This window comes from Phoca vitulina, unplaced genomic scaffold (assembly GCF_004348235.1).
Source record: "Phoca vitulina isolate PV1807 unplaced genomic scaffold, GSC_HSeal_1.0 scaffold50, whole genome shotgun sequence".
NCBI classification, from domain to species: Eukaryota; Metazoa; Chordata; class Mammalia; order Carnivora; family Phocidae; genus Phoca; species Phoca vitulina.
The window spans coordinates 1,513,797-1,532,351 of NW_022589753.1; the positions used below are offsets into that span (position 1 = coordinate 1,513,797).

General features: G+C 65.7%; 1 protein-coding gene across 1 annotated transcript in view; it reads left to right on the forward strand.

The window, feature by feature from the left end:
* The window catches only part of LAMA5 (laminin subunit alpha 5), a 50,225-nt gene that overhangs the window by 20,328 nt on the left and 11,342 nt on the right, over positions 1 to 18,555 (forward strand). The window contains exons 8-45 of the mRNA XM_032387678.1: positions 200 to 318; positions 477 to 567; positions 735 to 869; positions 1,043 to 1,105; positions 5,502 to 5,642; positions 5,725 to 5,862; positions 5,961 to 6,095; positions 6,171 to 6,305; positions 6,379 to 6,516; positions 6,877 to 6,929; positions 7,162 to 7,267; positions 7,377 to 7,429; positions 7,537 to 7,642; positions 8,015 to 8,114; positions 8,217 to 8,373; positions 8,501 to 8,639; positions 8,832 to 8,974; positions 9,051 to 9,157; positions 9,256 to 9,409; positions 9,846 to 10,006; positions 10,117 to 10,225; positions 11,561 to 11,658; positions 11,738 to 11,939; positions 12,045 to 12,171; positions 12,712 to 12,851; positions 13,502 to 13,617; positions 13,764 to 13,975; positions 14,342 to 14,546; positions 14,765 to 14,909; positions 15,093 to 15,233; positions 15,347 to 15,508; positions 15,739 to 15,840; positions 15,943 to 16,026; positions 16,678 to 16,908; positions 17,429 to 17,542; positions 17,761 to 17,888; positions 18,067 to 18,147; positions 18,335 to 18,549. Of these exons, the coding sequence (XP_032243569.1) occupies positions 200 to 318; positions 477 to 567; positions 735 to 869; positions 1,043 to 1,105; positions 5,502 to 5,642; positions 5,725 to 5,862; positions 5,961 to 6,095; positions 6,171 to 6,305; positions 6,379 to 6,516; positions 6,877 to 6,929; positions 7,162 to 7,267; positions 7,377 to 7,429; positions 7,537 to 7,642; positions 8,015 to 8,114; positions 8,217 to 8,373; positions 8,501 to 8,639; positions 8,832 to 8,974; positions 9,051 to 9,157; positions 9,256 to 9,409; positions 9,846 to 10,006; positions 10,117 to 10,225; positions 11,561 to 11,658; positions 11,738 to 11,939; positions 12,045 to 12,171; positions 12,712 to 12,851; positions 13,502 to 13,617; positions 13,764 to 13,975; positions 14,342 to 14,546; positions 14,765 to 14,909; positions 15,093 to 15,233; positions 15,347 to 15,508; positions 15,739 to 15,840; positions 15,943 to 16,026; positions 16,678 to 16,908; positions 17,429 to 17,542; positions 17,761 to 17,888; positions 18,067 to 18,147; positions 18,335 to 18,549 (4,986 nt within the window). The remainder of the gene's footprint in view (positions 1 to 199; positions 319 to 476; positions 568 to 734; positions 870 to 1,042; positions 1,106 to 5,501; positions 5,643 to 5,724; positions 5,863 to 5,960; positions 6,096 to 6,170; positions 6,306 to 6,378; positions 6,517 to 6,876; positions 6,930 to 7,161; positions 7,268 to 7,376; positions 7,430 to 7,536; positions 7,643 to 8,014; positions 8,115 to 8,216; positions 8,374 to 8,500; positions 8,640 to 8,831; positions 8,975 to 9,050; positions 9,158 to 9,255; positions 9,410 to 9,845; positions 10,007 to 10,116; positions 10,226 to 11,560; positions 11,659 to 11,737; positions 11,940 to 12,044; positions 12,172 to 12,711; positions 12,852 to 13,501; positions 13,618 to 13,763; positions 13,976 to 14,341; positions 14,547 to 14,764; positions 14,910 to 15,092; positions 15,234 to 15,346; positions 15,509 to 15,738; positions 15,841 to 15,942; positions 16,027 to 16,677; positions 16,909 to 17,428; positions 17,543 to 17,760; positions 17,889 to 18,066; positions 18,148 to 18,334; positions 18,550 to 18,555) is intronic.

Below are 18,555 nucleotides of genomic sequence, written 5' to 3' on the forward strand. Positions count from 1 at the left end.
CACCCGCTCACCCACTCACCTGTTCACCCTCACACCGGCTCACCTGCACACACACTCACCCAGCTTTGCCGTGGCCTGAGGCATGCTCCGGCCACGTGGTGTGTGCTGTCACCCAGACCAGGCCACATCTGGGGTCACCGGTGGTTTGTGAGGCGGGGTCATGGGGGGCCTGTGAATAGCTGTGCCCCCTTCTCTCCAGCCTGCAATTGCCACGGCCACGCCCACGACTGCTTCTACGACCCCGAGGTGGACCGGCACAACGCCAGCCAGAACCAGGACAACGTCTACCAGGGCGGGGGCGTGTGCATCGACTGCCAGGTGGGACGGGGCCGGGCCAGCCCGTGGCGGCAGCTAGGGCGGGTCTGGGGCTCTGGGGGGGTGGGCTGCCCCCCCCCGCGTGGTCGGCATACCCAGGGTTGGGGTGGGGGAGGGGGGGTGGGAGGGTCCCTGCACTCAGCGGCCCCGTCCTGCCCCAGCATCATACCAGCGGCATCAATTGTGAACGCTGCCTGCCCGGCTTCTTCCGGGCCCCGGACCACCCTCTCGACTCTCCCCACGCTTGTCGCCGTGAGTGGGGTTGGCCTGGGGGGGGGGGCCTCCAGGGGAAAGGGTGTCCGGAGGGGGGCCCTCGCACTGCTCTGGGAGGCCCGGCCTGGCTCTCCGCCCCCTGCCCGCGCCGCGGAGGCAGCTGGGCCCCAGGCTTGGGGTCTCATGACTCCCTGGCCCCCACCCAGGCTGCAACTGCGAGTCGGACTTCACAGACGGGACGTGTGAGGACCTGACCGGCCGCTGCTACTGCCGGCCCAACTTCACGGGGGAGCGCTGCGACGCGTGCGCCGAGGGCTTCACTGGCTTCCCGCGCTGCTACCGTGAGGGCGTCAGCCTGGGGGGCCGGGGGCAGAGCCGGGGCGCTGTCCCCGGAGCCCTGTGGGGGACCCGGGGTGGGGACCCCGGGCGGAGCCTGCCTACGCCCAGAGGTCCTGCCTACCTGTCCGGTGGCGCTGAGCCGACCCGGCTGACCCGTGCTGTCTCCCCCCCTCAGCGGTGCCCTCCTTCTCCCCCAATGACACCGGCGCGCAGGTGCTGCCAGCCGGACAGATTGTGAGTAAGTGTCCTCCGAGGCCCCGTCCTGCCCCCCCAAGAGCAGGATTGTCATTGTGGTCGCCTCATGTTCGGCCCTTGTGTTTTTATGCAAATAATGCATTTTCGAGCTAAGAAACCTTCAGGAGTGTAGGTAAGCCCAAAGCAGAAGAACGAAGGTACCCAGAGTGGCATCACTTTCAAACGACCCCTGTCCCCACGGCTGGGACCCTCCGGGTGCTGCACGGTGCCGGTGCGGACTCGGACGTGTGCGGCGGCGCTGCTCTGGGTTTCCTCCCACCGCGTCCTGTCAGCCTGCCACCTCCTGTTCTCTGTCATCGGACAGATGCAGTATTTCTTCAGTCAACCCCCAAATTGTTGGAAATTTAAGTTCTTTCCAATTAAAAAAAAATGCTACAGTAAACATCCTTGCAGCTAAAACTTTCCATAAATTCTCACTAATTTCTGTAGAACAATGTCCTAGAAGGTTCTGAGTCACGAGACACGCCTGTTCTGGGCCCTATTTGGCTGTAGGTTGCCAGATCGCTCTCTCAAAAGAAACCGTGTTCAGCGCTGTGGCGTGAGCATCCGCGGGCGCGAACGGTCCTCGCTGGACGGCGGGCCCTGCCTGCGACTGTCAGCTCGCCCGGCGGGACGCTCGCCCGGCAGAGACCGCCTGCCCCCGCGTGTTTCTGGAATCGGGCGCGCTCGGGACGGCGTGTCAGCCTGACCGGCCGGCGGTGTTTCTTCCCGACGGCATCACGTGGCGAGCACGGCCGCTGGTGGTGTCTCGGTTAGATCACATTTGACATTTGTCGTCTGCAGCGTGTCTTTGACCCGTCTGTGAGGTGACTTTGCACTTGCTTTCCCGGGGAGCGTGTCATCCGGGGCCTTGGCTCTCCGCACGGCCGCCTCTGCCCGCAGGGCCCTGTGCCCTGTGTCTCCGGGCTCTTCGTTCCTGTGCTGGGTGTGAAGCCTTAGGTGGTGCTGCGGCCGCGGTTCTTGCCTCCGACTCACCGCCGACTCGGTCGTTCGGAGGCGCCACGCCCTAAGCTCGCTTACCCTCCCGCCTGTTGGTCTTGGACGGATTCTTCTTTACGCGTCCATGTCAGGTTTTCATCGGCGCTGTAGACGGGGGTCGGCAGACGTCCTCCAGGAGGACCAGACAGCGCTTGCTGGCTTTCGACTGTGAGGGCCGGGTGTCCTGCTGTGCGTGGCTCCTGACCTCCGCTGTCACGTGCTGCAGCTGGAACGCGGCATCGACCGTGTGGACGTGAATGGGCCTGGCCGTGTCAATAAAACTTTATTTGCAGACCAGCCAGAGCAGCCCTGGGACTGTGGTTTGCTGGTGCCCAGCGGAAGTGCTGAGGAGCCCTGCTGTCCTCGCGGCCCAGGGCCGGCGCCCCGGAACGGCCCATGCCAGTGGGGGCTCAGTGCAAACAGTGAATCCGATTCGTGTCTCCTCACGTACACCCGTGTCTGTATCCGTGAGGGGGACTAGTTGAAAGCTTCCTTGGTCGTTGTTGTTTTTGGGTGTGTGTGCCATCTTGCTTTGGTTTTCTAATTCACCTTGAGAATACCTGGAAAATGACCCATACTTGGTTATGCTCCACAGTGGGCTAAAAATCACAGGAATCACCCATTTCTTAAAAGTTTGATAGAACTTATAAGGATGCCTGGACCTGACACCTGTTCAGTGGAGATCTTAGATTATGGTTCTCGTTTCTTCTGTGGTTCTTGTATCTGTTCGTTTCCCACCTCAGCGTAAGTCCACTTTAGTCATTTTTATTTCTTAGCAAATTGTGTCCTTTGGATTTTAAAATGTATTGGTATAAAAATCACGTGCAGCATTCCATCGTGATTTGTACATTTCATTTCTCTTACTATTTTAATTTCTTTTATTTCCTTCATTTATTAGATGTATCAGAAATTTGCTGAATTTATTGGTGTTTTCAAAATACAGCTTAAGATTCTACCTATAAGATCTGCTGGGGTTTTTCTCTTTTCAGTTTGGGGGAGAGATTTAAGTTCCTTTTTTTTTAAGATTTTATTTTATTTATTTATTTGAGAGAGACAGCACGCGTGACGAGTGGGGAGAGGGGCAGAGAGACAGGGAGAGGCGGACTCCCTGCTGAGCAGGGAGCCCAACGCGGGGCTCGATCCTGGGACTGTGAGATCATGACCTGAGCCGAAGGCAGACACTTCATCGACTGGGCCCCCCAGGCGCCCCTGCAGTCCGCTGTGATTACGCACAGCCTCCACGCTGGCCCTCACGGCCCCACACCTTACTCGCTTTATGCCTGGAAGTCTGCGCCTTCCCCGTGTCTCCCACCCCCAGCCCGGCGGCCACCGTGTTCTCTGTTTCCGTGAGCTCAGTGTTCCGTTTTTGTGCTAGATTCCACATAGAAGTGAGATCACTTGGTGTTTGTCCCTTTTCTTTGTTTTGTTTCATTACTGCTCTCCTGGCTTCTTGGATTTATTAGTTTCACTTTCTTAATTATTGACAAACAGGCGTGGAGTGCTGGTTCCCAATCAGGGGTGATCCTGATCCACAGGAGAGTGTCTGGAGACAGTTGGGGTTGTGACGACTGAGGGGTGCCACAGGCATGTCGTGGGGGGGCCGGGCACGACCCAGCCCAGAGCACCAGCAGCGGCACCCAGGCTGGGGGACCCCGGGTTGCGGCTCAGCTGTACTGTCCCCGAGGGCGAGGGAGCCCCGGCCGGCGCCTCCCACGGGGTGGTTAGATGGCCTTTCTGTCCTTGTTTGATGGCTCAGTCCTAGTTTCATTGCGTTGGGGTCAGATAGGGTCTTTGGAATTTGAGGTTTTCTTTGCTTCTCACCTGTACGTGACGCCTTTTAGAATGTTCCGGAATGTGCGGCAGGCCCGCGTGTGCTGTGTGGGGTCAGATCGCCACGTGTACGCCCACAAACCACACACGTTCATTATGCCGTTTAAATCCACGCCGTCCCTGCTCCATCCTCATCAGGTTCTGAGGACAGTGTCTTCAATCTTTCTACGCAGGATGATGGTTTTGCCAGATCCTTCCAGCTCAGGAGTTTCGGCCTTTAGCACCTCTCGACCCCGTGGTCCTGCTCTTACAGCAAGGGGCTTCCTGCAGACCCAGGGGGCGAGCCCCCTTCCACACAGCAGCTCCCCATCATCCTGCTGATGCTTGTGGCCTAGGGTTCTCCAGAACCTTCTGGGGTCTCCATGCTCACCTTCTCTGCACCTTGCTGTCCCTTCATGAAGCTCTCTGTGGCCCGTCTGGGTCCTTGGTTCAAAGTGCATCTTTTCAAGAGAACATGACTTGATTTTCCTTCAAGAGTCAAACTGAGGCCTCTGGTTCTGTGTTGTGAGAGGAGCCGTGGCCCGGGTAGGGCCGTGGCCATCAGGTGGGGCTCGCTCCTGTTCTTTCTGTCTCATTTCTCCTTCTCCTTAGGTGTTTCCTGCCTGCGTCTTGCTGAGTTGGACAACAGACTGTGTTTTGGTTTTGGATGATTTGTGTTTCCTTCTTGGAGGGTTGGCAAGCTCTGTTTCTCTCTTCTGGTCCAGCCCCAGGTCACCCTTTGTCTTTGACAAATGTCAAACCATAATTTTCTGGGGCGCCTGGGTGGCTCAGTCAGTTAAACGTCTGCCTTCGGCTCAGGTCATGATCCCAGGGTCCTGGGATCAAGTCCCGCATCGAGTTCCCTGCTCAGCAGGGAGTCTGCTTCTCCCTCTCCCTCTGCCCCTCCTCACGGGGCTTGTGCTTGCGTGCGCTCGCTCGCTCTCTTTTTTTTTTTTTTAAAGATTTTATTTTATTATTTTTTGACAGAGAGAGACACAGTGAGAGAGGGAACACAAGCAGGGGGAGTGGGAGAGGGAGAAGCAGGCTCCCGGCCGAGCAGGGAGCCCGATGCGGGGCTCGATCCCAGGACCCTGGATCATGACCTGAGCCGAAGGCAGATGCTTAACGACTGAGCCACCCAGGCGCCCCTCTCTCTCTCTTAAATAGATAAAATTAAAAAAAAAACCACCATACTTTTCTATAAGTAACAAACAGTATTCATGACCTCTTTTCATGCATAAGTTAAGACATTTAGCACGCTTTCGCTCCTGTTTTCCAAGCTGCAGAATTATTTATAAAGATTACGAGTCTCTTTTTGCTTTGTTATGATTTTGTTTTTACATTTTCTCCGGTTGTATCCACGCCTGCAGTTGACTTAGTAGCCACATCATAAACAACTACTTGTAGTTTTAGCCACCCCGGTTTCATTGCACACACTGCTCCAGAGACGTCGGCTCTGCCTTCTGGGGTTTTGTCTTTTAGCTCTGTATGAGCGCAGCACAGAAGTGTAAGGAAGCGAGTGTGTGGTGGGCAGGGTTTCTGGGGGAGGGCTGGGGTCTGCAGGTGTCTGAAACCCCCCTCCCTGCCCCCAGACTGTGACTGCAGCGCGGCCGGGACCCAGGGTAACGCCTGCCGCAGGGACCCGCGGCTGGGACGCTGCGTGTGCAAACCCGGCTTCCAGGGCGCCCACTGTGAGCTCTGTGCCCCGGGCTTCTATGGCCCCGGCTGCCAGCGTGAGTGCAGCCCCGACCCCGTCCTCGCGCCGACCCCGGGCACCCGTGCCCCCTGCGACTGAGCACGCATCCCTTCCCGCAGCGTGCGAGTGCTCCAGCCCTGGAGTGGTGGACGGGGACTGTGACCGAGACTCCGGCCGGTGCACCTGCCGGGAGGGCTTCGAGGGGCCCGCGTGTGACCGCTGTGCCCCGGGTTACTACCACTTCCCTCTCTGCCAGTGTGAGTGAGGCCTCCCCGCAGGCGTGGGTGGGCGGGCGTGGGGCCTGGGGCGCGGCCCGCCTGGCTCAGGGGGCCCTGTGTGCTGCCTCGCTCCCTAGTGTGCGGCTGCAGCCCTGCGGGGACCCTGCCCGAGGGCTGCGACGAAGCCGGTCACTGCCCGTGCCGGCCCGAGTTTGACGGCCCTCACTGTGACCGCTGCCGCCCGGGCCACCACGGCTACCCCGACTGCCGCGGTGAGCAGAGGGCCAGGGCGGGCAGCAGGAGGGCCCGACCCAAGTGCCCAGGGCCTGACCCCGTGTCACCCGCAGCCTGCACCTGCGACCCCCGCGGCGCCCTGGACCAGCTCTGCGGGGCCGGCGGGACGTGCCGCTGCCGCCCTGGCTACGCGGGCGCCGCCTGCCAGGAGTGCAGCCCCGGCTTCCACGGCTTCCCCGACTGCGGCCGTGAGTGCCCGTGCGGGGGGCGGGGCGGGGGGCGTGTCCTCACCGCGGGCCCACACCCTGCCGTCCTCGCCAGCCTGCCTCTGCTCCGCCGAGGGCTCCCTGCACGCGGCCTGCGACCCCCGCAGCGGGCAGTGCAGCTGCCGGCCCCGCGTGACAGGGCTGCGGTGTGACGCGTGTGCTCCCGGCGCCTACGACTTCCCCGCCTGTGAAGGTGAGGCTCGCGCGGGCCGCGTGTGCCCTCCGTGTGCGGTTCCTCCACGTGCAGGCCCGTCGGCCTGTGTTCATGGGCTTCGCGCAGGCGCGTGTTCCCAGAGCTGTGTGCACAGTCCGTGTTCACACACACGTCTGCAGGCCACGCGCGCTTGTCGCGTGGTCATGACTGTGCCCTGCGGTGGGCGAGGGCGCGGGGACCAGAGAGAGCAGGCACAGCCCATGGCCTCGTGCCCGCCCACGCGTGTGAGAGGCACACCGGCCGGCTCCCACGCAGCCATGGGGCCGGGCCGGGCCGCAGAGGCCCCTGGCCATCGGAGTCAGTGACCGAGAAATGACCGCAGGCCGGGTCTCTCCACAGCTGGCTCCTGCCATCCTGCCGGCCTGGCTCCGGCCGGTCCCCACCTTCCTGAGGTAAGTCCCGGTCAGCCCTCAGTGGGGGTCAGCCCATCACTTCCAGGAGACGGTCACTTCCCCGGCTGCTCTGTCGCCTTGGCAACCTCCGGGCCCATTTGGTCCCCTGGCTGGTCCTCTGTCCCCATTCCGGGGACATGCCAGAGATGGGGCCGGGTCGGGGCTCCAGGGCTGAGGGTTTCGGGTAGAAGGGCAGGGACCCATCCTGACCCTCAGTCTCACCTTCTCCCAGGCACAGGCCCCCTGTACGTGCCGGGCCCATGTGGAGGGGCCCAGCTGCGATCGCTGTAAACCCGGGTTCTGGGGGCTGAGTCCCAGGAACCCTGAGGGCTGCACCCGTGAGTCTGTGGGGTGGGGGGGGAGTGCTGGGAGTGCTGGGGGAGGGGAGCGGCGCCGGGAGGTGAGGGCCGGCCCCACAGCGTCCAGGCCCGCTCTGCTCTCCGCCAGGCTGCAGCTGCGATCCCCGGGGCACGCTGGGCGGACTTACCGAGTGCCAGCCGGTGAGTCTGAGGGCCGAGCTGCCCAGGGGCTGTGGGGCAGGCATGGCCAGACCGCGCCCGCCCACCCCCCGCGCCCAGCTCGGTCTCACCTTTCCCCTCGGCCGCAGGGCGACGGCCAGTGCTCCTGTAAGCCTCACGTGTGCGGCCAGACCTGCGCGGCATGCCGGGATGGCTTCTTCGGGCTGGACCAGGCCGACTACTTTGGCTGCCGCAGTAAGTGCCCGGCAGCCCTCAGCCCGCGTCCTGGGGTAGGCCGAGGCAAGGGAGGGACGAGTGAGGCGGGCGCCTGGGTCTGGGAAGGCCTGTGCTGGGCACGGGAGGGAGGGGCTGCTCTGGTCTTCCTCCCCTCCTTCCTGCGCCCCTGGCAGACATCTCTGATCAGTCCCGGGGTCTGGTTATTGTCCAAAGCCCCGGGCAGCCCCTGGTGGTCAGTAGGAGTTGGCTTCTCAGCCCCTGCTGCTCTCCACAGAGAGTGGACAGAGCCCCAGGGGCCCGGGTGGCCCCAGCAGGATCCGGAGCCCGGTGTGGGCGGAGCGGCGGGGCTGGGTGGGGGCCAGCCGTTGACCTTGCTCCTTCCCACCGCAGGCTGCCGCTGTGACGTCGGTGGGGCGCTAGGACAGGGCTGTGACCCGAGGACGGGCGCCTGCCGGTGCCGCCCCAACACCCAGGGCCTCACCTGCAGCGAGTGGGTGCCCCCACTCCCGGGGCCGGGGGCCAGGGGGCTGGCAAGGCAGCTGACCTGCTGGAGGCGCTGCGGGCTGCCCCTGACCACCCCTGCCCTGGCCAGGCCGGCGCGAGACCACTACGTCCCTGACCCGCACGACCTGCGGCTGGAGCTGGAGGAGGCGGCCACGCCCGACGGCCACACCGTGCGCTTTGGCTTCAACCCCCTCGAGTTCGAGAGCTTCAGCTGGAGGGGCTACGCGCAGATGACACCCATCCAGGTCGGGGAGGGGCTGCCGCTCCCCGATGTTGGCTTCACACCCCCCCCCCGCCCCCGTGGCTGGTGGGGGGGTGGGCTGGGAATGGCCAGGGAGGGGCCGCCCTGATTCTCCATGCCCCTCCCCCCAGCCCAGGATCGTGGCAAAGCTGAACGTGACCTCCCCCGACCTCTTCCGGCTCGTCTTCCGCTACGTCAACCGTGGGCCCACCAGTGTGAGCGGGCGAGTCTCTGTGCAGGAAGAGGGCAAGTTTGCCACGTGCAGCAACTGTGAGTGCCTGGGGGCCGCCCTGCTCCCCCACTGCCCGTCCTGACCCGCCCCTGCCCCCCTCCCCTCGCCCCAGCCCCACCTCAGACCCCTGAGTGGGTGGGGGGCCAGCCTGCACCCTGGCCCTGGGGCAGCTGCCGCCCAGGGTGGCCCGTGGGCGGGGAGTCTAGGAGTCTCCCGTTCCGTGTCCCCAGGCACAGAGCAGAGCCAGCCCGTCGCCTTCCCGCCCAGCACGGAGCCTGCCTTTGTCACTGTGCCCCAGAGGGGCCTCGGGGAGCCCTTTGTGCTGAACCCTGGCACCTGGGCCCTGCTCGTGGAGGCCGAAGGGGTGCTCCTGGTGAGGCGGGGGCTGAGCGGGCTGGAAGCGGGCCCGGGGAGAGGGCCAGCGTACCGACCTCTCCCCTGCCCGCCAGGACTACGTGGTTCTGCTACCCAGCACCTACTACGAGGCCGCGCTCCTGCAGCTGCGGGTGACCGAGGCCTGCACATTCCGGCCTGCCGCCCAGCGCTCCGGGGAGACGTGAGGGCCGGCCCGGCAGGGTGGGGGGCCTGACCCTCCCTGGGCCGCGGGCCGCTCGCCCCTGCTGACCAAGTCGTGTCGCCCCTCCCCCACCCCAGCTGCCTCCTCTACACCCACCTGCCCCTGGATGGCTTCCCCTCAGCTGCTGGACCCGAGGCCCTGTGTCGCCATGACAACAGCCTACCCCGGCCTTGCCCCACGGAGCGGCTCAGCCCCTCGCACCCGCCTCTGGCCGCCTGCCTGGGCAGTGACGTGCGTGTCCCTGGGACCTCGTGGAAGGGCAAGGAGTGCCAGGACCTGGGGAAGGCGTGTCCTTGGCCTGGAGGACAGGGAGGGGGTGGGGTCCACGCTGCCAGGACAGGACACAGGTTTGACTTGGGGCCTCACTCGTAGATGGGGTGTCAGTGACCCCTGCCCTCCGGTTCACTCCGAAGACCCAAGCTAGGCCTCTGGGCAGCAGGCCTTGGTGAGGCGGGGGAGGCTCGGAGTGAGCAGAGGCTGGAAGGCCAGGGGGCCGTGGGGGTGTCCTGGAGGGGTGCCCCGGGCAGCAAGGACAGCGGGGGCACAGACTCTGGGACCGGGGGGCAGGCTGTGGGAGCAGAGGGCGGTAAGGGCCGTGTCCAGCAGTGTCCGGGGAGGACATGGGGGCCTGGGGTGGGGCCTCTGATCACGTTCCCTCCGCCCCCAGGTGGACGTTCAGCTGCAGGTGGCAGTGTCGCGGCCGGGCCACTACGCACTGGTGGTGGAGTACGCCAGTGAGGACACCCGCCAGGAGGTGGGCGTGGCCGTGCACACCCCCCAGCGGGCCCCGCAGCAGGGGGCACTCACTCTCCACCCCTGCCCTTACAGGTGTGCAGGGAGGGGCGAGGATTCAAGGCCGGGGGAGCTGTGTGGGAGGGCGCGGGCCCCAGGGCTGCCCCGCCCCCTCCCCGCTGACTGCCCCTGCCCCCATCCCGCAGCACCCTGTGCCGGGGCGCTGCCCTGGACACCCAGCACCACCTGGCTGCCTTCCACCTGGACACGGAGGCCAGCGTCCGGCTCACGGCCGAGCAGGCGCGCTTCTTCCTGGTAAGGCCCTGAGCCCTCTGCTGCGCAGGCCCCCGGGCCTCCCCTGGGGCGTCAGGCCCCTCAGACGACCTTAAGCAGCGTAGGCGGAAGCGTGGTGAGCCCAGGGGGCCGTCAGCAGCACCGTTACTGTGCGCCCACCCACGTTTCTTCCAGAATCTTCCTCACCTGCAGGGTGGGAGTATTTTTTCCAGTGGGTACAAAATATGGACTTATTTAGAGAGCATTCCGCTCTCCACACGGGGAGGGGGGCGTGTGATGGATCGGAGCTGGGGCAGAAGGAAACCGTGTTCACAAGAGGCCGCTTCGTGGTGTAATTGCCGAGAACACCCCGGTGTGAGGAAGGGGTGGTTCGGCGGGGTCGTCGGCGTCACGGTTAGCCCGCTGCTAGACCCTGTCAGCGCTCTGAGGGCTGCGTCCCGGCGAGGCGGGCCCGGGCAGACCCGTCTGACGCCCAGAGCCCACAGGAGGTGTCCACTCGCTACGGGACCGGGCGAGTGACGCCTGCCTCCCTCGAGCCTTTAACAGATGCATCACCGATGCACCTATTTTTGTAAACGCATCAGTGTTGACGAGAGACTTGCAGACGGAAGGAGAAGCCCGCGGCCGCCCGCTGCTCAGGCTCATGGGAGCCCGTGCGTCCCCCCCGCGGTGCTAGAGCGCAGAGCCCGTCGCTCCCGCCCGACTTACTGGCGTCGGGCGCGTGCGGCCTGTCCTCCCCTCAGCCCCGTGGCGGGCAACTGGCTTGTTGTAAAGTGTCCACAGAACCACGTCACGGGCATGCCCGGCGTGCCCCCGCCCCCAGCACCCAGGCCAGGAAGCCACGCGCCCGCCCCCAGACACCCCGCGGTCCCCGGTGGCCGCCTCCCAGCTCTGACAGCCGCTTCATCAGCCTGTCCCACAGGCCAGGCTTCCGTGCTGCGTCCCGTGCTGACGCCCGGTCGCCCACACGGCGTTCTGGTCTTCCCCGTGGGGCGTTTCCAGACAGTTCTGATGTCTTGGGTTTTGCTGTATCTGCCACGCGCACCTACGTCGTGCTGGACGGCACGGGGCAGAGAGCCCGCGCACGAGCCCGTGCTCGCCCAGTGCCTGCCCGTGCCGGCTCCCTGGAGCTGGAGGGGAGGCTGGTGGCCGACGTGTAGAGTTGGAGCGACAGGGTGGGTGGCGGTGAGGAGAGCTGAGACGTGCTCCTGGCCCAGAAACTGCACCTGAGGCTGGGGTTCGAGCAGCCCGAGGAGGCAGGGCCTTGGTGCAAAGAGGGGGACGCAGGTCGGATGTAGGGGTGTGGGAGGGGCCCGGGCTGCGTTTCCACGTCCACGCCTGGTCGTCTGTCTGCAGCACAGCGTCACCCTGGTGCCCGTGGAGACATTCAGCATGGAGTTCGTGGAGCCCCGGGTCCGCTGTGTCAGCAGTCACGGTGCCTTCAGCCCCAGCAGGTGCGGGCGGGAGGGGCCCGGGCAGCCAGAGGGGCACGCCGGCCAGGTTGCAGGGCCTCACCTCCACGCTCGTCCCCAGTGCCACCTGCCTGCTCTCTCGCTTCCCGAAGCCGCCCCAGCCCATCATCCTCAGGGACTGCCAGGTGCTGCCCCTGCCCTCTGGCCTCCCGCTGGTCCACTCGCAGGACCTCACACCTGGTGCACCCCCATCGGGGCCCCAGCCTCGGCCCCCCACTGCCGTGGACCCCGATGCGGAGCCCACGCTGCTGCGCCACCCCCAGGTGAGGGCCTGGTCCAGGAGGGACAGGGGCAGGACTCCAGGCCCTCCCCCCTCACCCGGGTCCCCACCCCTGCACCTGTTCACCAGAGCCCCTCGCTCCCCGCAGGGCACCGTGGTCTTCACCACCCAGGTGCCCGCCCTGGGCCGCTACGCCTTCGTGCTACACGGCTACCAGCCCGACCACCCCACCTTCCCCGTGGAGGTCCTCATCAGTGGGGGCCGAGTCTGGCAGGGTGAGTGGCCGTGGTGGGCCGTGGGGGCGGACTCCTCACACAGCCGCATCGTGTGGTGGTCGTCAATCCGTGGACAGATCCGTCCTGCCGTCGGTTCTCGAACGGGGTGCCCTGGGCCCAGCGCAGATGGCAGCCCCAGCCTCCCGGCCCCCCTTCCCAGATTCCGCTCCCGACTCCATTTTATGAGTCAAGGTTCACCCCGTCACATACGCGGGTAACTGAGGGTTCACCGTGGGACACACGGTGATGGTACTTGTGTTCCTACGTGTGTGTGTGTTTTGTTTCCGCGGGGCCAAGCTCAGGGATCTGCACCCAGTGGGCCTTTGTGCGTGGCCACCCCTGACCCGTGTCACGTGAGTGGGCCCTGCCAGGCGTCCTCAGGCGGGTCACAGGTCCGTGTTGGGAGTCACAGATGCACGCTCCTGGGCGGGCGGGGCACTGTCCCGTGGTAGCTCTTCCTCCCCGCTGACTCCAGGAGTGGCCCTGGGCTGGCCCATGGGGTGTGGGGGGACACACTGACCTGCCTTTCCTTCCCCCCAGGCCATGCCAATGCCAGCTTCTGCCCGCACGCCTACGGCTGCCGCACCCTGGTTGTGTGTGAGGGCCAGGCCGTCCTGGACGTGACTGACAGCGAGCTCACCGTGACCATGCGGGTGCCTGAGGGCCGGTGGCTCTGGTTGGTGAGTCCAAGGCTGCCATGTCTGCACGTGGAACTCTCGGGGCCTGACGTGGGGCTATCCTCTCTGGGTGTGGACGTCCTGACCCTGTTCAGGGACCAGCCATCCTCCCAGCTGTCACACCATTGGCCACTCAGCCCGGGTGCGTCCCCCATCTGGCTGGGCCCAGCCCCATGCCAGGTGCCAGGGAGCAGCCTTCAGGGGCCTCCAGGCCCAGCTGTGAGGCTATGGTGTGGGGCGAATACCTAAGAGCCGAGATGTGGTCCACCAGTCCCCTGGGGCCCTGCTGGTCAGGGTGGCCTTCCTGGAGGAGGAGGCCTGGACAGATGGAGAGGGAGGGCAGAGGTATGTCTGGCAGGCAAGGATGGGAGGGGGCACCAGGAGGCCGGGCACTCCTCACAGCCCCCAAGCTTCCATTAGGCCACAGAAGCCGACCTCCTTCTGAGCAGCCCAGTGGGGGCCCAGCACCTGCCAGCCTTGCTGGGGCCCGGGCTGGGGAGTGATGTGGCCACTACTGTCTCGGCTGTCCAGCTGGACCCTGGCCAGTCACAGAGACCCCTGGAGATGTGCTTTGGCTGGCGGGCTCTGGTATGCTTCCCCAGCCCGGGTCCTCTCCGGGGCCCACGGAAGGTCACCAGGCCCTGATCCCCTAGGAATATGTGTTGGTGGTCCCTGAGGAGGTCTACAGCTCCAGCTATCTCCGAGAGGAGCCCCTGGACAAATCCTATGACTTCATCAGCCAGTGTGCCAGCCATGGGTACCACATCAGGTGGGCCGGGGGCGGGGGGCGGGGGGGGGGGCAGGCCGAGGGGGGGGCCCCGGGGGGGGGGGGGGGGGGGGGGGGGGTGGGGGGCAGGGCCGGTGGGGTCGGGCTCAGGACCAGGAGTTGGCCTCACCAGCTGCTTCTCACCACAGCCCCACCAGCTCGTCCCCCTTCTGTCGTGGTGCTGCCTCTTCTCTCTCTCTCTTCTATAACAACGGGGCTCAGCCTTGCGGCTGTCACGAAATGGGTGCCACAGGCCCCACGTGTGAGCCCTTTGGGGGCCAGTGTCCCTGCCGGGCCCACGTCATCGGCCGTGTGTGCTCCCGCTGTGCTACTGGCTACTGGGGCTTCCCCAGCTGCAGGCGTGAGTACTTGAGCCCACGGGAGTGCCAGCCAGGGGGTGGTACCTGATCCCCAGGGGGCTTCCCGGCGGCAGGAAGCATGGCTACTGCGGCCAGGAGGAAGTCCCAGGGCTTGGCAGACCCACCCTGCCGGCCCCTGTCCGCAGGCCCTTGGGCAGCTGGTGGCCCAGGCCTTGCGGGGCGTCACACGCCAGGGACCGGACGGCATTTCTGGGCAACTGACCCCACATCAGAGGAGCTGCCTGAGGCTTGGGGCCTGGAGCTGGGGGAAACCACACTGGGGGGGGGACGGGTGCGTCCCCCGGGCTGCAGCCAGGGCCTCCGATGGGGCACAGGGCTTCATCCCCCTCCGTGCACGCTCCCCGCAGCCTGCGAGTGCCGAGGCCGTCTGTGTGACGAGATCACGGGCCGATGTGTCTGCCCGCCACGCACCATCCCTCCAGACTGCGTGGTCTGCCAGCCCCAGAGCTTCGGCTGCCACCCCCTGGTGGGCTGTGAGGAGTGTAACTGCTCGGGGCCTGGTGTCCAGGAGCTCACCGACCCCACCTGTGATGCGGACAGTGGCCAGTGCAAGTGAGCTGGGCGGCGGGGCTGTCCCCGTGGCCCTGGGCTGGTCCTGGGTCAGGGGCGCCATGGCCACCGAGAGCACTCTGTCCAGTTCGGGGGGTGGGAGCTGGGGGAGGGGTACGCCTTGGGGGTCCACCGCCTCGGGGGGTGCCCTGCAGTCTCAGTTCAAATTGAGGGGCCGGGGTGGAGGGGAGGCCCGGCAGCCACTGACCTCCCTCCGGCAGGTGCAGAGCCAATGTGACCGGGCGCCGCTGTGACGCCTGCGCCCCTGGCTTCCATGGCTACCCCCGCTGCCGCCCCTGCGACTGCCATGAGGCGGGCTCCATGCCCAGCATGTGTGACCCCCTCACAGGCCAGTGCCACTGCAAGGTGAGAGGTCGGCGGGCCCCCCACCTCCACGCCGCCTCAGCCGCCGGAAGCCTCTGGGGACCCCTGGGGCTTCCTGGACGCTTTGGGGAGAGTCAGCCCATGGGGAGGGGGTGACAACGAGCCAGGGTGGGTCGGGCTCTGCAGCGCACGACCAGCTGACCCGTCCTACCCTCCCGCCCCCAGGAGAACGTGCAGGGCCCTCGGTGTGACCAGTGCCGCCTTGGGACCTTCTCCCTTGAAGCCACCAACCCAAAGGGCTGCACCCGCTGCTTCTGCTTCGGGGCCACCGAGCGCTGCAGGGGCTCGGCCCACGCCCGCCGTGAGGTGTGCGGGCAGTGGGACCCACACCGAGGGTGGCGCCCCCTCAGGGAGGGGACACGTTACCCCGTCAGCGTGCCCTGGGCGTTCACGTCGGTGCTCCTCCCATGTGCCTGCAGCACGTGGACATGGAGGGCTGGACGCTGCTGAGCAGCGACCGGCAGGTGGTTCCTCACGAGCTGCGGGCAGAGGCAGAACTGCTCTACGCGGACCTGCGGCGCGGCTTCGAGGCCTTCCCCGAGCTGTACTGGCAGGCCCCACCCTCCTACCTGGGGGACAGGGTGAGCCGGCCAGGCGGGCCCTGGGGCGGGCACTGTGACGGTGTCCGGGACCCCCTGGAGGTGGAGGGAAGACGACAACGAGGCTGCCCGTGTCCAGGGAGGGATGGGACTCTGTGAGGGTGCCCAGGCCTAGCCCGGCCCCCAGCCCAGCGATGCCCAAGACCATTGCTGTCGACTCTGGGCCCATGGTCAGGGTCTGGCCGGGTCACAACCTTCTGCCCTGCCGCCAGGTGTCATCCTATGGTGGGACCCTCCGCTACGAACTTCACTCGGAGGCCCAGCGTGGAGACGTGTTCATCCCCACAGAAAGCAGGCCGGACGTGGTGCTTCAGGTGGCCGATGGCGTGGATGTGGTCGGGTGGGCAGGTGGGCGCAGCCAGGCAGGATGGCGGGCAGCCCGCTGCCAGCCCTCATCTGCCCACACACCTCCCCAGGGCAACCAGATGAGCATCACGTTCCTGGAGCCAATGTACCCGGCGCCCGGCCACGTTCACCACGGACGACTGCAGCTGGTGGAGGTGAGCGGAGCTGGCCTGGGCACCCGGGTCCCTCTGGGAGCCCGGCACAGCCCGTGGGGGCCAAAGGGGCCAAAGGCTGCCGTGCCTGCCCTCTAGGACGGAGAACGGGGCCTAGGAGCGCTCCCGGCCACGTGCTGGCCCGCGGAGCCCTGACCCCGGACGCGTGAGCCGCTGCTTGGGTGCTCACGGCCCTGCAGTTCCCTCCGTGAGCTGTCTTTTGCCCGTTGCGCTTTCCGCTCGCTTGTGGCCTTTCCTTACCTTTTTAGAGAAGTTGTGTGTAGTTCCTGCCGCCTCCCCGTGTCCGCCTTGGGAGCCGCGGTTCTTCTCCCAGCTGGTAGTCTTGGTCTTTCCCTAAAGTGTCTTTTGATGAACAGAAATTCAGGTGTTTACTCAAATTTATCAGTTTTTCACATGCGGTTGGTGTTTTTGTTTTACTGAAGGAAGTATTTGTTTCTCCGAGATTAGAAAGTACGCACCTGTGCTTTGTTCCAAAAGCTTAAAGCGTCTTCTTTGTGTGTTTGAATTCCTACTGCGTCTGGAGTTGGTTTTGTGCCGGGTGTGAGGGAGGGGCCCAGGCGTGGGCTCCCGCGGGTGGTGGGCTGTTCTAGCCCCCGAGGCAGCCCGCCCCACCCTGAGCAGCGCCGCCCGCAGGGGACCTTCCGGCACACGGAGACGCACAACGCCGTGTCCCGCGAGGAGCTCATGATGGTGCTGGCCAGCCTGGAGCGGCTGCACATCCGCGCCCTGTTCTCCCAGACCTCCTCGGCCGTCGCCCTGCGCAGCGTGGCGCTGGAGGTGGCCGGCGAGGTGGGCGGGGGGCCTCCGGCCAGCAACGTGGAGCTGTGTATGTGCCCGGCCAACTACCGCGGAGATTCGTGCCAGGTGAGGTGGTGGGGGCGGGCACCCCCCGCTCGGTCTCCCCGGTTCCTCCCTCACCCGCTGGGCACCGTCCTCCCCGCAGCCCTGCCTGCCCACCACGGGCCGGGCCAGCCCGCTGGCTTATCTGTCTGCCCCTGCACTGTCACCTGTGTCCCTGCCTGGCCCCCCGTGCACCCAGCTGCTCTGTGCTCCTTCACCGCCCGGTCCAGCCAGGCATCAGCCGCCTACCCACACCCTGCCTTCCCTCCGGGTCTCACATTCGTGCACTTGCTTGTTCATCTGAGGGGTTTTGTGATTGAACGCCTACCCGCTCAGAAGAGGTGTCTGGGTGACAAAGAGGCGACCCTGGCCCACATGGGGGGGGCTGTCACCTGAGCCAGGGCATCTGCATGGCTTTGGGGGCTGTGACTTCGTGTGTCTAGCCGGTCAGGGCCAGCACCTCTGAGGGTCTGAGAGCATGGTCCTTCACCGGCGCCTCGGGCTGGCCTTGCTTCCTTCCTGACGACGGGTGCCTCTGCCCCAGGAATGTGCCCCTGGCTACTACCGGGACATCAAAGGTCTCTTCTTGGGTCGCTGTGTCCCCTGTCAGTGCCATGGCCACTCAGACCGCTGCCTCCCTGGCTCGGGCGTCTGCATGGTGAGCAGGGCAGACACCCCAGACACAGACTAGGGAAGACAGGAAGACCAGGGGCCTTTGGGCCAGTAGTACGGATACGCTGGGGTCTGGGGGGAAGGTCGGTGTCCTGGGCGGGGCACTGGCTGGCCTTGGGCATAGAGTCCCTGGCACGGTTGGGGTGAGAGCTAATGGGAAACAGAGCCTCCACCATCAGTGCTGACCCGTCCCTTCTGCCCCAGGGCTGCCAGCACAACACTGAAGGTGACCACTGTGAGCACTGCCGGGCTGGCTTCGTGCGCAGTGGGTCTGAGGACCCGATGGCCCCCTGTGTCAGCTGCCCCTGCCCCCTCGCGGTGCCTTCCAACAAGTAAGCTGGGCCAGCCCCCCCAGGGTCAGATGCCCTTACAGCCCCGGTCGGAAAGGTCGTCATCTCCTACCCGGTTGGGCCAGCACTGCCCTCTGGAAGCCAGAGCAGCTGGGTGGGCTGGCCAGGTGGGGACCGCGGGTGGCGTGCAGCTGTCCGAGAAGCCCCTCCGTGTCTGCAGCTTTGCGATGGGCTGCGTCCTGCGAGGAGCCCGCACACAGTGTCTCTGCAAACCCGGCTACGCGGGCCCCTCCTGCGAGCGGTGAGCGGGTGGGGGTGGGGGTGGCGCGGGGGGCCCGGCAGGCAGTGGGCTTGCAGGGCGGCCGGGCAGGAGGGCAGGCGTGCTGATAGGTGGGCGGCTGGGCGAGCTTGCAGGTGGACATGCGGGAAGGTGGGCGCGCGGGCCGAGGGACCCGGGCCACTGACCCCGCCCTCGCGCCCCGCCCCAGGTGCGCGCCCGGCTTCTTCGGGAACCCGCTGGTGCTGGGCAGCTCCTGCCAGCCGTGCGACTGCAGCGGCAACGGCGACCCCAACCTGCTCTTCAGCGACTGTGACCCCCTGACCGGCGCCTGCCGCAGCTGCCTGCGCCACACCGCCGGGCCCCGCTGTGAGAGCTGCGCCCCCGGCTTCTACGGCGATGCCCTGGTGCCCGGCAACTGCACCCGTAGGC